Source organism: Lepisma saccharinum, chromosome 1 (assembly GCF_977018435.1).
Source record: "Lepisma saccharinum chromosome 1, izLepSacc3.1, whole genome shotgun sequence".
NCBI lineage: Eukaryota > Metazoa > Arthropoda > Insecta > Zygentoma > Lepismatidae > Lepisma > Lepisma saccharinum.
The window spans coordinates 83,239,394-83,255,630 of record NC_139229.1 but is presented as its reverse complement, the minus strand read 5'-3'; the positions used below and the strand labels follow the sequence as shown (position 1 = coordinate 83,255,630).

General features: G+C 37.2%; 1 protein-coding gene across 1 annotated transcript in view; it reads left to right on the top strand.

Annotated features, from left to right (window-relative positions):
- Positions 1-2,104: 2,104 nt before the first annotated feature.
- Positions 2,105-16,237, top strand: part of LOC145997169 (phosphoglycerate mutase 2-like) — a 30,418-nt gene continuing 16,285 nt past the window's right edge. Inside the window, exons 1-2 of the mRNA XM_083133858.1 lie at positions 2,105-2,345; positions 14,494-14,726. Coding sequence (XP_082989984.1) covers positions 2,246-2,345; positions 14,494-14,726 — 333 coding nt within the window. The 5' untranslated portion in view covers positions 2,105-2,245. The remainder of the gene's footprint in view (positions 2,346-14,493; positions 14,727-16,237) is intronic.

Genomic DNA, 16,237 nt, shown 5'->3' with positions numbered 1-16,237 from the left:
ATTAGAAAACTAGGTACTAAATAGTATAGCCGACTTATTCATTTTTTAATATATCCGAGTTTATATTACAGTCGTTATTATTATCAGCAATCGTGTATTTGTAATCAAGTTAATTTCCTCTTGTCATACATTTAGTGTATGCTTATTCTCTTTGCATGGTAGTGCCTCAACAAGTGTAATGTCGATTATTATTTACTTTTGGAAACTTTGACGCCACCTAGCGAATCGCGTCTCGTATGTGACAGAGCGCTGGCCGCGCTTATTTACATTGAAAGCAAGCCTAAGGGGCTAATAGAAATCTGAAATGTTCGAAGGTACACGGGAGATAAACCAAAGAGGCGATTTGATATTTTATCATGTAATGGTATCTTGTGTTCACCCCTGCAGCATGAGTGTGAGAGTGCATGATTGAATGGAATGAGAGTGAGGGGTTATGTAATGTGTTATATTATCATTGTTGTGTTTATTTTTACCGAATACACGTATATATTCGTTATCCTACAGGTGTTCTTGATTCATTTATATATAGGTATAGATGTATATCCTCGTATGGTCGATATTTTTGGATTTAGTTCTGAGTTTGAAGCTGTATAGCTTGTCTCCATTGATCAGAAGGGTTATAGTTTACTATTATTACAACAATTATTATTATTATTATTATTATTGCTATAAATGAATAACAACACCACTTTATGCACGACGTGGCTTATCGCCGGAGGTGTAAATCACCGACCCGGTGACACGAACCTGGAATTAAACCGTTAGCTGGTGGTAGGATTCGTGTTTCCTTAACCGGAGACGCGAACCAAGGACCGACGACCGTCCAATCGGGTGGCCGCGGAACCCTGAACCAAGGGACCAGCGGTGTAGTTGTTTGGCACCTCGAACTGGGGACTTCGGTCTTCCGGACGAAGCGTCAAACCCTTTACAGCATTTCTGGAATAAACACGGTTAATTTCAATAAATTTCGGACATTTAGTATAAAGAAAATTAGGGAATAAACTACTTTCAAACTCTATCATTTTTTCCGAAGTCTGATCGGAACGGGATTTTTTTTTCAGGTCCCGACTTTTTGGGTTCCTGCACATCCGTTGTCATTACTGCGGAGTCTACTTCTGCTAATGGGCTTCCAATTTTCACGCCTGACAGTTTGAATGCAATAATTTTGGCGCCTTGATTTCGAGGAAATGGATGAAAAGAGATCAGTAGGTAAAACTGAGTACTCGTTGTTTTCCTCGCGTTTTAAACACTTATTTTTCACCATAGAAATCACATAGCATTTTCAAATGTTCGTACACATACATACATTTCCACACATTACAAAAACTACTTATAACCAACAACTTCCTGGCCCAAGTTATATTTGTCTCATCTATCTACCTGGGTCGTTGGCTTTCTACCTCCGTGATTTCAAACAAATGAACAACGAGTGCGGAAACCACGCGACCTAGTCACCAATCATCTGCACTGCTAGTGTGCACTTGCGTGCTTCTGTTCTTGGAGCTTTCGAACTGTACTAGGTGACGTCACTTCCGCCAAGACCATTCTTCAAGTCTGTACTTTGTACCTTTCGGACAGAGCCTAAGATTAGGAAAGGTACAAATGGTACTTATTCTCGCCTTCAACTAAATGGGTAACCGGAGGGATAAATGCGGCAGGACCGTGGTGCTGATCACCACCTCCAAAATGTCAGAGACCAATATAACTTGGTGAGGGGGAGGGGCTACCTCTTTTCTAGTCTGTGCCCGTATATACGTTGAACTTTAACCAACTTTAACATTTTATTTTGGTTAATATTTACTATCCTTCGGACACCTATAAATTTTTCGTTTCGTCAATTTTTGACATTCATACTTACCTATCTGCTTCGCGGAACATTCCGTGAATGGTTTTTGGGGCTATCCATCCCGGAATCGGTGGGAAATTTAAACTAAAAAAATATTTTCGTTCTTCTGTAGAAATGAATATTTTTTTACATGCAAGGCAGATTTTCAATTTTTTCCTAAAATTCTACTTTTTCCAGAAATAAAAAAAAAAGTTAAAAATGAGTTTATATTACCAGTACGCTGTGTAAATGACACACAAGAAAGTTAATCTCACAGATTACTACTTGTTAATAACATCATACATTGCCATCACCGTCATCCGTAAAGGTCAAGAAAAGGACGTGCCGGCAGTGGCAGTGGAATTTTTATATTATAGAATTATTTCATATCTGTCTGTAAAGAGGCTTTTAAAATTAAAAATGCCTACCTATAAAATTGTGATGGTCCGACATGGTGAAAGTGAATGGAATCAGAAGAATTTGTTTTGCGGTTGGTTTGATTCGAAACTTAGCGACAAAGGTAATTATAGTTTAAAATTGGTAATTTCTATTGAACAGTAGGGTACCCTTCTTGGTAATTAGGTAATACACATCTTACGTTCAATTGCCTAAACAAATAAAACGGCCCAAGTTCAGATTGTTTAATTCCAAACTAATCACGGTACACATCCATTTTTTACATGGTTCGATTCGTATTTATCTCTGTTTACACTGCAGTGGTCGCGCGGAGAAATCTCGTATCTTTAGTCTATTGGGTACTATTATCGTATGGGTGAAACACCTACGAATCATATATTTCGGACTTCTTTACATTGCTAACGCGTTGCGGAACATTTCTTAAGGCGAAATAATGCATTTCTAACTAAGATAATGTTTATTTTCTCTATTTACGAGTACTTACTGTTACTTGTTGTTTCGAATCTGTAACACATTATGGCCGTGATAGCATACTGGTTTAGGGGGCGTTCTGAGAGTGTTTTGTCCATTTATGCAGTGGTGCAACCTCGTTCACCGGAAAATATCTACTTTCGTGCCCCTATTTGAAATTATGCTAATACGTCGCATTTACGTGTAGAACTTGTAAAATAACCTTGCGATTTACCACGTTCATTGTCCATACACAGCAATTTGGAACCATCTTTCTTTCGCAATTCGGAACCATCTTTCTTTCGCAATTCGTTAATGGTCTTCCTTTACGCACAACTCTCTTGTAACCTTGAATATTGACGTCAGACGAGGAATGCCTACGTGGTTAGGTTAGGCTTGTTAGGTTAGGTTCCATTACCATACATACAAAGAAAAAATAATATTTTCGCTAAGAGACGCGTTACCTTTGTATTGCCTAACATGAAAAAGGTCTCTCCTGTGACGTCAGAACACAATGTTGCTAGAGTATTGTGCGATAAGTGACACCTATTCGGGTCGGAACCATCTTTCTTTCAAAATTGGTTAATGCTCTTCCTTTACGCACAACCATCTTGCAACCTTGAATATTGACGTCAGACGAGGAATGCCTACGTGGTTAGGTTAGGCCTGTTAGGTTAGGTTCCATTAGCATAGATACAAAGAAAAAATTATTATTTTCGCTAAGAGACGCGTTAGCTTGTATTGCCTAACATGAAAAAGATCTTTCCTGTTACGTCAGAACACAATGTTGCTACAGTGTTGTGCGATAAGTGACACCCATTCGGGTCGGAACAATCTTTCTTTCGTAATTCGTTAATTCTCTTCCTTGCAACCTTGAATATTGACGTCAGACGAGGAATGCCTACGTGGTTAGGTTAGGCCTGTTAGGTTAGGTTCCATTAGCATAAATACAAAGAAAAATTGTAAAAACAGCTCTCTCCTGTGACGTCGGAACACAATGTTGCTACAATGTTGTGCGATAATTGACACCCATTCGGGAAAAATGGTTTGTTCCGAACTCGACAGGTGGTTCTAGTGAAAACACGGCGAGGCTGAAACACTGGCTACGGGGTTGCATCGTCTTAACACACGGAACATTGCACTCTCATGCAAAAAGCAAATGGCGTGAGCAGAAACAGCATGTCGGACAGAGATTTTCGCAGAAAACAACACGCATTCACATTAAAATGGATCAAATCTACATTCAGGAACTTCCAAAACGCTCAAGAAAATGATTTCCGTAAGTACTTTCTCCTGTAAATTTGAAGGAAATTTGAAGGAATCCATTTGACCCATACGATAATGTTTCTATTGTTATCCACAGAGTATTTTAGTTTTTACTCATTATTTGTCAATCTTGCTCTGGTAGCAAGAATGTCCTCATTGGTTCATTTAACAAAACAAAGAAAGGAACGACTTACGATGACCGGACCCCTCTCCGATTTTCTTCATATTTATAAGCGAAAATAAGGCGTTAGTTTTTGGAATGGAAACAGTCTATTTTCGCGAAATTTCCTGATACTACCCCAACACCAAATTTTAACTATGTTTGCCTAACCTAACCACACTTCAATGGTTCACAATTATTTTGCAATTTCCAGACGTTTCCGACAAATTTTAACTTCAGATTCGTCATTAGCAGGCCTCAATTAGTAAGTATGTCAAATATGAAGAAAATCTGAGAGGGGTCCGGTCATCTTAAGTCATACCCCCCCCCCCAAAGAAAAACAAAAAGCAAGTCATTTCACTCGAACACATTACAGGAGGGAGGAAATTCTAAATCGAGTGCATTATATTTGGATGGGGTGAAACCAAACAATAAAAGGTACTTGTTTACTATCCGTCGGACAGATTTCTTCATTTCTACAGAAGAAACTAGTTACCGTAATAAGTTCCTGTAGTATTGTCTAACATCGGGAAGGTGTTTTGTGTGAAATTCATGTAAGTTTTCCCTATCCTGGAAAGTGATTTCTTCAAATTTTAAAAGTTTGCTGGTCAGTTGGAAGCACGAGTTCTCACCCAGGGATCGGGATTAAGGCGATCCCCAGTCTACCAGGAAGGTAACCACAGAATTGCTGCACATCACATCAAATAAAATCCAAATACTTTATAATTAAAATGTCCAAAATCTATAATCACGTATCGCGTGCGTACGTACTTATTTAACAGGAAAGTCCGCACACCACCTACACACTTAATTTATTTTTTTATTTATTTATTCCAAGTTTCAGATACAGCACTTTTAATGCCATTTTACACTGAAAACTAACAAATTGACAAGAACATGTTGAAATTGGTTTTAGGTGAAAACAAGAAGGTTAAATATAAACATAAGACATAAACAAGGAAACAAACAGAGATTTACATATTCATTTTTAGGGAAGATCGGAAAATACTTTCAGGGGCAAAAATGTCTATGTTTGTGGTTAGTTTATTATAGAACTGGGGCAGCCTGTGGAATAGAGTGCGCTGTATAAGGGAAAGCCTAGCGGTAGAGTTGTGGAACAATTCAGTGTTTCGGGTTGATCGAGAGGGAACTCTGAAGTTGAATTCTGTAAGTAGAAATTCAGATCTTAATTTTCCATTGATGATTTTATAGAAAAATTTCATATCGGCCATATCACGTTGGGTCTGCAGTAACTGGATGTTCAAAGTAGTCAGGATGTCAGCTTTCTGAAGATGCCGCAGAGAAGGAATTCTATGACGAACAATGGCGGCAAAGAAGCTGAGGACGGAATCCATGCTAGAAAGATTTGTATTGGAATCCATGGCCCAGACTGGAGAGCAGTAGTCGAGAATCTGAGAAATGAATGACTTGAAAAATAGGCTAAGAGAAGTTGGAGTATCGATTTCAGTGAATCTGTAGAGGCGCATTGCACTTTTAGTTGTAGGTGCGATGTGTTCCTTAAAGTTCAGTTTTTCATCTCTGATAACACCTAGATCTTTTTGGGTCGCAACTGTAGTACTATAATTGTTTTCAAGAACAAGACCTCAACTGCTACCTCAAGCTCGAGGTGCAGTATAACAGGTTGTTCTTTCGTACAATGCTACAAACTCATACCATAAAAAGGTATAAATTTACAATACCGGAAGTATCTCCAATTCCTTTCAAATTCAGCATACTCACTAATTTTGGCCTCGTAATCACGTATCTGCAGTTAAAAATTGGCGGTCACGTCTAGAAATTGCAATATAACCTTGTCAATTACCGCTATGATTCTCCATACTCTGATATAAAGACGTCTTCCTTTCCACACATCGGTCTTGCTACCAACGTTGTTCAAGTGTTGTGCAATAAGTGAGACCCATTGCATGAGATTGATTGATTGATTGATTTAGTTTATTTTAATTTGTGTTTTGTGCCTCTTGGCTAATTTGCGAAGATGGGGATGAGTGATGAAATGATAAAATTGATGAATGGACATTCACAAACAACCAAGCCCGACCGGGATTCGAACCCGGGACCCTTGGCATCACAGCGCGATGTACTAACCACTCGGCCACAGGGTCGGGCCGGTTGCATGAGAAAATGGCATCTTGCATAAAGGTGGAAAACATGTTTGCCCCACGAACCATTCACGGTAATGTTAGGTTAGGCAAGCATAGTTAAAATTAAGGGTCATCATAATCATAGTTTTGAAACGCTAATAATTGCAAAAAATAGTTGTTTTCTTCATAAATCAAGGGTGTTTACTCCGTTCACGGACCCTCTTTTTTTTTACTTACTTTGCAATTTCTACACATGACCGCCAAATTTTAACCTCAGATTCGTGATTACGAGGCCAAAATTAGTGAGTATGCCGAATTTGAAAGCAATTGAAGAAGCTTCTGGTATTGTAAATTCACTCCCATAAAAGCAACACAAGAAAGACTGATAATTTATATGTCAGATTAATGCTAAATAGCGATAGTTAGCTTAATTGTGGTTGGCAACAATTGAGAATGCCAACGTGGAACCTTTGACGTTGCCAAATACACAAAACGTCATTCCCCACTCCTAACATAAACAGCCAATAGGAAAACTTTATTTTATTGAAAACGAGGGAGAAATACTTTGCTATAATGTTACAATATTAATGTAGGAAAACAAATAACAAATTTGATTTTATAAAGTAATTCATATTTGCCCTTGCACATAAAAATGATTAAATAAAGATTTAGTTTATGTATTTATAACGAAGGCAAATTACTTCAATCTTGTACATTGTTGAACAAAAATCTTTATTAGGTAGAAATGTATTTAACGTGTGCTTAAACAACAAAATTTGCTTGAAAGATAATAATCCTAGCCATCTTGGATTTGACAAATAATGAAAATGTTGCATATATTATTTGGGATAATTATTAGCCTATAAAATATGAATTTGATGTTGCAAAAATACGGGAATAGTATAACAACATAAGATAAAACATAAATATATACCTGAATTATGAAAACAATTAAATATAAATAATTTAATCGAAGTTATTAACTTGAAAGTATACGAATGATATAAATTCAAATATATGACTGAAATTTGCCTAACATGGTGGTCGTTACACTTCCCCAAAAAATCACAAACAGGTTTTTAGTGGTCTAGATGCACCCACTGCTTATATTTATAACAGATTTTAGAAACACTATATATTTTTTTTCACCAGGTGGTGAGTGTTGTTGAACTTACTTAAGAAGTTATTTTGGTAGTACTTTACTATACCGGAGACACCTATCAATGATTTATTTCGCAATTTTTTACATTGCTAACGGACTATTATGCATTGCGGAACATTTCTTTAGGTGAACTAATGAATTTCTAACGAAAATAATGTCTATTTCTTACATTAATGAGTACTTACTGTTGTTCCTTATTTCCCACAAACCATCCACGGGTAGCCCCAAAAACCATTGACATTAGCCCAAAAATTCACGATAGCCCCACGAACTATCACGGGGACGAGGTATGCCTACTAGGTTAGGTTAGGCTTGTTAGGTTAGGTTCCATTAGCACTCCTTTCGTTCAATTTAGCATATATGGACAATACGAGAGCATATTGTGCTCTCGTGCAGAAAGCAAATGGCGGCAGCAGCAATAGCACGTCGGAAATAGATTTTCGTAGAAAACCACATGCATTCGCATTAAAATGGATCAAAACTACATTCCCGAACATCAACAACGCTACAGAAAATGATTTGCGTAAGTACTTTCTCCTGTAAATTTGAAGAAATCCGTCTCCGGTATAGTAAAGTGTTACTGTTATTTTTAATTAAAAATGGGTGTGACTACTACTGCCACCAGGTTGTGAGAATAGCAGAAGTGCTTAAGACCAGAAATTACACGAATATGTGTTGGGAAGTATTTACAGAAGTAATTTTAGTGCTAACAGCACTAAACCCAACCTACCTAACCTATTAATGAAAGGAATAATACCCCATCATACTTATGTCATGTGACATATTAGCAGCACCAGTCCATATCAAAACATCTTGATATATCTAAAAAAAATCGTAATCTTTGATTTTTGTTCAAAATTGAACATCTATTTTGGTCTTAAATTTCAGCCATTCTCATTAGAGATGTTGCTAGAAGGCACAGAACATAAAATAATGCTTGAAATGTATTGAAATCAATGTTGTTTACCACAGCTATCTATAATTTTTCTTAGCTGAGCTATCATAATTATCGCAACTGTCTGCAAAGGCCAAAAATACCCAAAGTTATGAAACAGAAAAATGGCCACCATTTTTAACCCTAGAACACTACCGTACGTAAAATTTACGTATGCTTCGTGCTCAATTCCCTCCCCTACCTCCCACATCGCACCCACCTACCCCTCCACCTATGGTATTCTTCGGGCATTCTGTCAGGTGCGTGGCAGCACTGTGGTAAGGAGGGCGGAAGCAGTGAACGTCTTTAGTTTGTGCGTTAAGTGAGACTCTGTACGTCAATAATACGTAGCGATAGTAACAGAAGAAAAATCTTGCACGTAATTTTGACGTGCATGTAGTAATAACGCCACTTGTATTCACGTAAGATTTGTGTGAATTTTTCTAAAATATCCCATTTTTCTATAATATGATCAACATCGCAGCGATCAATCGATACATTATTCACACTCACAACTTCTACATCAGGGCAACTCAGAAAAGAGACCATTCTCACGAATTCAGTTCATGCTTCACCTCCATGAGAACTTGACCAAGATCTGGCAGTAGCAAAGGCTAATAAATCCGGGACTGTCACAGGGGTTAAGAAAGTCCATTTTGAAGGTATTGGGGAAGAAAGGGGCAAGTACAGTAGCAGCCACGTCACAAGTAAACAGAAAGTATTGCAGTTTCTGCAACTACAAGAAAATGAGGATGACAACTACGTACTGCTCCTGTGGGAAGCCAATTTGTGGAACACTACCTTACGTAAAATTTACGTATGCTTTGCGCTCAAATCCCTCCCCTACCTCCCACCTCGCACCCACTCATCCCTCTGCACAGCAGTGCCTCAAGTTGTCTGTCAGACATAAGGCAGCACTGTGGTAGGGAGGGTGCAAGCGCTGATCGTCTTGATTTGGTTTGTTATGTTGTGCACTGTACGTCAATTTTATGTAGCTGTGTAAAACGAGAAATATCTTTCACGTAATTTTGCCATTTGTAAATTCGATTTGGATACTTAGATTTTGAAAACGAATGTTTAGAAGCATGCACTATTTTCTTGTAAGACTTTAAAATTACATTTGTTTCTTATTTACAGCGTTATGTATATTATTATTGTTTGCTTCTCATTGTTCGAACTTTTCGCCTTCATTCTTAATGTACGAAATGGGCTTGTCAAGCAAGACCTTCTCTTAAAATATTCTATGTTTAATAAAACCATGTTTATACATTTTAAATGAAGAATAAAATTCCAGGATAAGGAAAAATAAACAAAATAATGTTCACAATGAATATAAATTTGTTTTCATGACGTAGAGGTTGTTTTAAAAATAGATTCCTTCATGTACGTAAAATTTACGTAGCGGTAGTTACACTGTAATATTGGAACACGGTAGTGTTCTAGGGTTAAACAAAGTCAAGTTTTAGAAAAATAATGCCTGCTTTCAACTACCCTTGCATGTGTGTTAGAGCAACAAAAATATTGAAAATTTTAAAAGTGGTCAAGCAATCAATGCTGGAATATTCGGAATGGACTGACCCATATGCATTTTGATCTCAAACTATGTAGTAATTTGTGAGTGTTTTAGGTCCATTTTTTTTAAAAAAAAAAGCTGTATGGCAATTGGTTCATACACCCTATACTGAAACGTGATATTTTTACTATGAAAAATATGAAAAATATTACCTTTCTGATTTTTTAATATTATGTTTGACATGTATTGATTATGCTGTGTAACAGTTTTCATTGTGGTAGGAGTCCTGGGTTCGAATCCTGGCCTGGGCATGGATGTTTGTGAGTGTTCATTCATCAATTTCATAATATCATCCACTCATCCCCATCTTCACAAATTAACCAAAGTAGCACAAGAAGCGAGGTAAAATAAAGCAAATAAATAAATATGATTTTTTGCTTTTGAACCTTGTGTTTTTTCACTTAAATATATAGATCCATTAATTATTATGAATATTCAGTTTCACAACTTTTTTTAAAGCAAATTTCATTCTACATGCGCAAAAACACCTGACAATTCAAATAATAATGTAAAATTACAATCCGCATCAAATATGTTAGCCTACAGGCTAAGTTAAGAGACGTACATTTATTTCACCATACAGATCTCCAGGATCTAAAAGAACAGAGAAAGTTCATAAACAACACAATCTTCATAAATCACACAAACTTTTTCACTTTCTAGCAGATTTATAGTGTCGTAGAAAATTCTGCTTTTTACATTTATGAGTACACAACATGTGGAGAATTTTTTGTTGCATGTAGGACTTCTATAGGAAATGCCAACAAGTCTAAGATCTATAAAATAATAGACGATAACCTCATCTTCACCAACCTTTCCAATATTTCTGATCACATTGTCAATGTACTTTAGTTATCAAACAGATATCTGGACTACAAGTTTAACTTATATTCTTTCTAAAATCTAGCATAAAAGTGAAAGTTTATTACTGAACTTTGAAGGAACCATAATTTTGCACAAGACTGAGAATCATAAGAATGAAATGAACAAGTTTCTGAACTGAATCTTTTTTGGGAGTGGAATCACAAGAACCGAATTCAGAAGTGGAAATGAACCGCTTGTTAATTTAGCAATTTTTTATCATGCAGACTCCAAAATGCACGTAAATTCCAGACATTTCCCTGTTTTCCCTGTACAGAGCACAATCTGTCGTATTTTCTTATGGAAGAAGGATGAGAGAGAGAGAGAGAGAGAGAGAGAGAGAGAGAGAGAGAGAGAGAGAGAGAGAGAGAGAGAGAGAGAGAGAGAGAGAGAGAGAGAGAGAGAGAGAGAGAGAGAGAGAGAGAGAGAGAGAGAGAGAGAGAGAGAGAGAGAGAGAGAGAGAGAGAGAGAGAGAGCAAAAGCAAAACAACCTTTCAGTGAGCATGCTTTGTAGGCCAGCTTTTTTTTTTTGTGTGTGTGTGTGTGTGTGTGTGTGAAAAATAGTGCAAATAATTTATAAATTACTGTATGACTTATCTGGTAAGATCATTTAACAATACAGTATGCAGTAAAGAGAAAACATGTAATAAATAAAGAAAAAGAACTGGTAGCAGGATTTTAACTCATATTTCATAAATTAACATGCTTGGCATCCTGCAGGTCCTAACCACTGCACCAAATTACTGCACATAGATTGACTGGTAGACCAGATATCATTATTATTAAAAAAAAAAAATCATGCGATCCTTCTTTGCAACTTTCAGTTAACCCATTAACGCCCACCGTCCTCATGTGAGGACACTTAAGTCAAAAATTTCTTGACAAGTTTCTATGCTATTTTTTCCATAAATTTCTACCTTTAATGTAAATTGCACTCTTAGTATAATGTACATATTTATTTTTCCTCGATTTCTAATTTTTATTAAATTTTATAAAACTTTAAACAGAATGTGGCAACCCATCAATTTTGCAACCTATTTCATAATATACTGCTGGACAAAAAAACCCGGACACTTGCATTTTTTGTGATAACGCAATGGGTCGATAAAAGCTCTGGTACAAGGGCTAACTAAATGTTGCAGAAACTGAATTAAGTACGAATGCATAAACAAAGTCCGAGCCTATGAATGGTGCATATGGTACTACATGATCTGCCGAACATTCTGTAATATACCTGCGAGCTGTTATTGCAATTCAGATGTCAAATATTAAAGTGTCTGGTTTTCATTGTCCAGCAGTATATTTATTTACTCTGTCATGTAAATCCTGTTAATTGAAAAACGAATGGAATTAACAGAGAATAGCCCAAAATTTACCTTAACTACGTTTTCTAAACCGTGCAAAATATTTCTATATGATGTTAAAAATAAGTGTCCTCAAATGAGGATGCTGGGCAGAAAGGGTATAAAAATACACCAAAAGAATTCCTTCCGTCCTCGCGTAGCATGACTTGTTTACTTCCATTGTTATCGTTCTTTTCTGTCTTTGTATTGTTTTGCATCACTACAAAGACACTACTTCAATTGTCATAAAAAATTGAAGTGGAAATAGCAATGACTTTGTGTAATACACTGTTGCCAGTACTTGAGTTTTTTCCTTGTGAAGTCACATTGTGCCAACATGTTGTGCAAGAAGGTTTGTGCTCTAACGCTCGAGCAAATAGCAGATATATTAGAGGATCCTGGGTTTCAAGATACTGTTTTGTGATGAATATTGTGATAATATTGATGTAGTTTTGTGTCCACCTGATGTAGACAGTTTGACTGATGAGGAAGAAGGCCCAGATGAATGCTTCGCTGAAGTTGAAGTAAATGATGTTCCACGATCATTTGAAATTCAATATGTGTCATCGACTTCGAGGGATGAATATGCAGAAGAGATTAGTAACGTTGCAAGAAATTCACAATAAACATCGCAGAATGGAGAAGAAACTCAATCTTGCTGTTGCTACGTTGAGTTGAAAGAAGGCAGCTCAGGGTAAAAGAGGAAACTTTGTGAAGAAAGCGGTAACTGGAGGAGTAACAGCGACAGTATTTATTTTGACAACTTCTTTACAAGCTGTGATTTACTTCTGCATCTGAGAAATCTAGGGTACCAAAAAACAGGAACAGTTAGGGATAATAGATGTGGTGACTGTCCTCTAACACCAAGTAGAGAACACTATATAAAGAATCAAGAGGAACTTACGATTACAGATTCGATACCTGTGGTGAAATTTTATTTGTGCGATGGAACGACAACAAATGTGTGACCATAGCCACTAACTGTGACACAATTGAACCTGTTAGTGCTGCTTCAAGGTGTAACAGAGCCACGAGACAGAAAATCGGTATAACACATCCAAAGGTTTTGAAATCATACAACGCACACATGGGTGAAGTAGACCATCATGATTGGCTGGTGGGAAAGTACGCAATAAGTATAAGAGGAAAGAAATGGTACTGCTGCCTTTTTACTCGACTGCTTCATATGGCTTTAGTCAATGCCTGGATTTTATATAAGACAGTTAATGGAAGAGAATCTATGGACCTTTTGGAATTCAGACGAGCTGTAACGGTACCTTACCTAAAGTTAGGAAATTCCGCAAGAGCACAACCTGGACGTCCCTTAACTTCATCCACCGTACGTGCTGTGATTCAAGACATAAGGCTAGATGGAATGCAACATTTAATCGCTCGTCGCAGCAAGCAAAGATGATGTGCGAAGCAGGTTTGTAATGCCAAACCACATACATATTGTAAGAAGTGCAATATTACTTTGTGCATCAAGTTTTTGGTACCATACCATTCAAAATAAGCTAAAAGTCTGAGGAAAAAGGAAGATAATACCTTAACGTTTTGTGAAAGAAAATTTATGTAAACACTGCAATGTTTTTTGCAAAGTTCAATTAAAATAATTATTTACTTATAACTTATATTTTTAGAAAAATCTGCTAAATGACAGTTTTATCTCATATCTGCCCAGCGTCCTCATTTGAGGATGGCACATTATGAGAAAACTGGGAATGCAAAAAATATTTGCTCATTGTAATATGTTTATGTAAGTGCTTTTCAAGTGAATAAAACAATAAAATAGGAAAAATTAAAGGAAATATAATTTGGGCGTTAATGGGTTGCTGCTAACTGTATGTTGAAAAACTGGCCATAAATGCTTTAGTGAAGTAAGCACATCTCAATTCATGCATGTGCAATCAAAATTTTATTTTATGTTGACTTTTCATATTTTTTAGGGCTGAGCTGATACCACTTTGAACTGATACCAATGCCAATACTCTCACTGATACCAATACTTGAAAATTGCAATAATTAAAAGTTGTTCAAAAGATTTAACATTTGTGTATAAGTATTCCACTTTATTTATATGCATCAATTTACCAAAATTTTTACTACGAAATATTCAATATTCAATATTAAATTACATGTTATGTTATAAAAGATATCAATTTTTCATACAAAACTTGTGCAAAATAAAAATAAACTTTGAATTTTGCATAATTTTCGGGATAATTAGACTCCACTAAAGTGTCCTTTAGTATTTTTGTGGAGCCCATGTAAGACCAAAATTCCAACCGATGCTTTTCGATCCTGATACCGCTTGTATCGCCCGATACCGATGCATCGGCATCGACTCAACCCTAATGTTTTTGAGTCTTCAGTTTCTCTGAAAAATCATTTCTTCCGTAGGTAAAGAAGAAGCAAAAGCTGCTGGAGCAGCATTGAAGAATGCAGGGTACAACTTTGACGTAGCCCATACTTCAGTGTTAACTCGTGCTCAGGTTACACTGCAGTCAATTCTGGAGGCGATTGGTCAGACTGATTTGCCTGTTGAGAAGACATGGCGCCTGAATGAGAGACATTATGGCGGATTGACAGGCCTCAACAAAGCAGAGACAGCTGCTAAATATGGAGAAGACCAGGTAAAACATTAAAAAATATGGAATTATTTATTTGACTGTTTCAGCACGTTATATGCTTTTTGCATGAGGATGAGAAAGCAATTCCGATTTTACCATGAAGTACCATTGTAGAAAGGCCTCCCCGATGGTGCAGTGGTAGCGTCATTGTCTTGTAATCAAGGGGTCCCGGGTTCGATACCCGGTGGAGGCACATAATGGTTCGGATTCCACTTTAAACTGTAGGTCCAGTTCTGATTATCCTTACTGTGCATAAAGTGGACTTACGAGGGCCACTCTGAAAGTTTTGAGAATGAAAGCCTTAAAATGAAAAAAAAAAATCTTTCCATTACATCTTCTCAAGTACTGTTCACCACACACTATACAACGTGTCATCCATTCAAACCACTTTTTGAATGCTGAACACCTTGCGTCATGCAGCATGCTTCAAAGACACTGTTCATATGCAGCCGCCACCACAGCTTCAGGTGAGTCAAATCGACGACCACGAATGTTTTCTTTCATTTTAGGAAAAATAAAAAAAAAAGTCACATGGGGCCAGATCTGGGTTGTAAGGGGGATGGTGTAATGTTTTGACTTGAATTGTTCAGAAAATCTGTTTTCTCCCTTCCGGTGTGAGCAGAGGCATTGTCATGATGCAGCATGATTCCGTGCAGGCCTGTCTTTGAACGTTTCCTCCTCAACGCATCGAACACTTTGGGCAGATATTTTATCGTGTACCATCTGGCAGTGACTGTTTTATGTTCTTCAAGTGGAACTGTCACAATGTGCCACTAGCAGAGAAAAAAGACCAGATTATCTTTTTGCCAACACTTCTTGATCGCTTCACTTTTGTTGGAGGATCCTCTGCAGGGAAGACCCAGACTGATGACTGCCGCTTCGTTTCAGGATCATATTGGTATATCCAGCTTTTGTCACCTGTTATGATGTTAAAAATGTTTTTTGATCTTCCTCCACTGAATATGTCCAACATTTCCTGGTTCCAATTCACTTGTGTCCTTTTCTGCTCATTTGTTAGGTTGTGGGGGTTCCAGGAACTGCAAATCTTCCTGACATAAAGTTTTTCATTCACAGCTGCTGCCGATCCAATATTTAGGTTTGTCTGAATCTGCACATATGTACATCTTTGACCTTCTCTCAACATTTGTTCAACTTTCGCCACATTTTCATCTGTTATGGCTGTTACAGGCTACCCTGAATGATCTTCATCTTCAAGGGAGTCCCTTCCTCTCTTAAATTCTGCAAACCATCGATAGATGGTGGCTTGTGAAGGGCGAAGATCCCCAAATGCACGGTGCAATCTTCCACGACACTCACTCTTGTCTAAACCAACTTTGAAGTCATAAAAAATCATAGCGTGGAAATGCTCTCGTTTCAGATCCATCCTTGCTCGAAACGAAACCTCAACTGCCTCTGTGTAAACTATCATGCTGACTCAGCCCATTGTTGGAGCAAGTTGAAACTTGTAGAGTTTGCTATTGAAATGTCAAACTAAATATAGAAACACCAGCAGC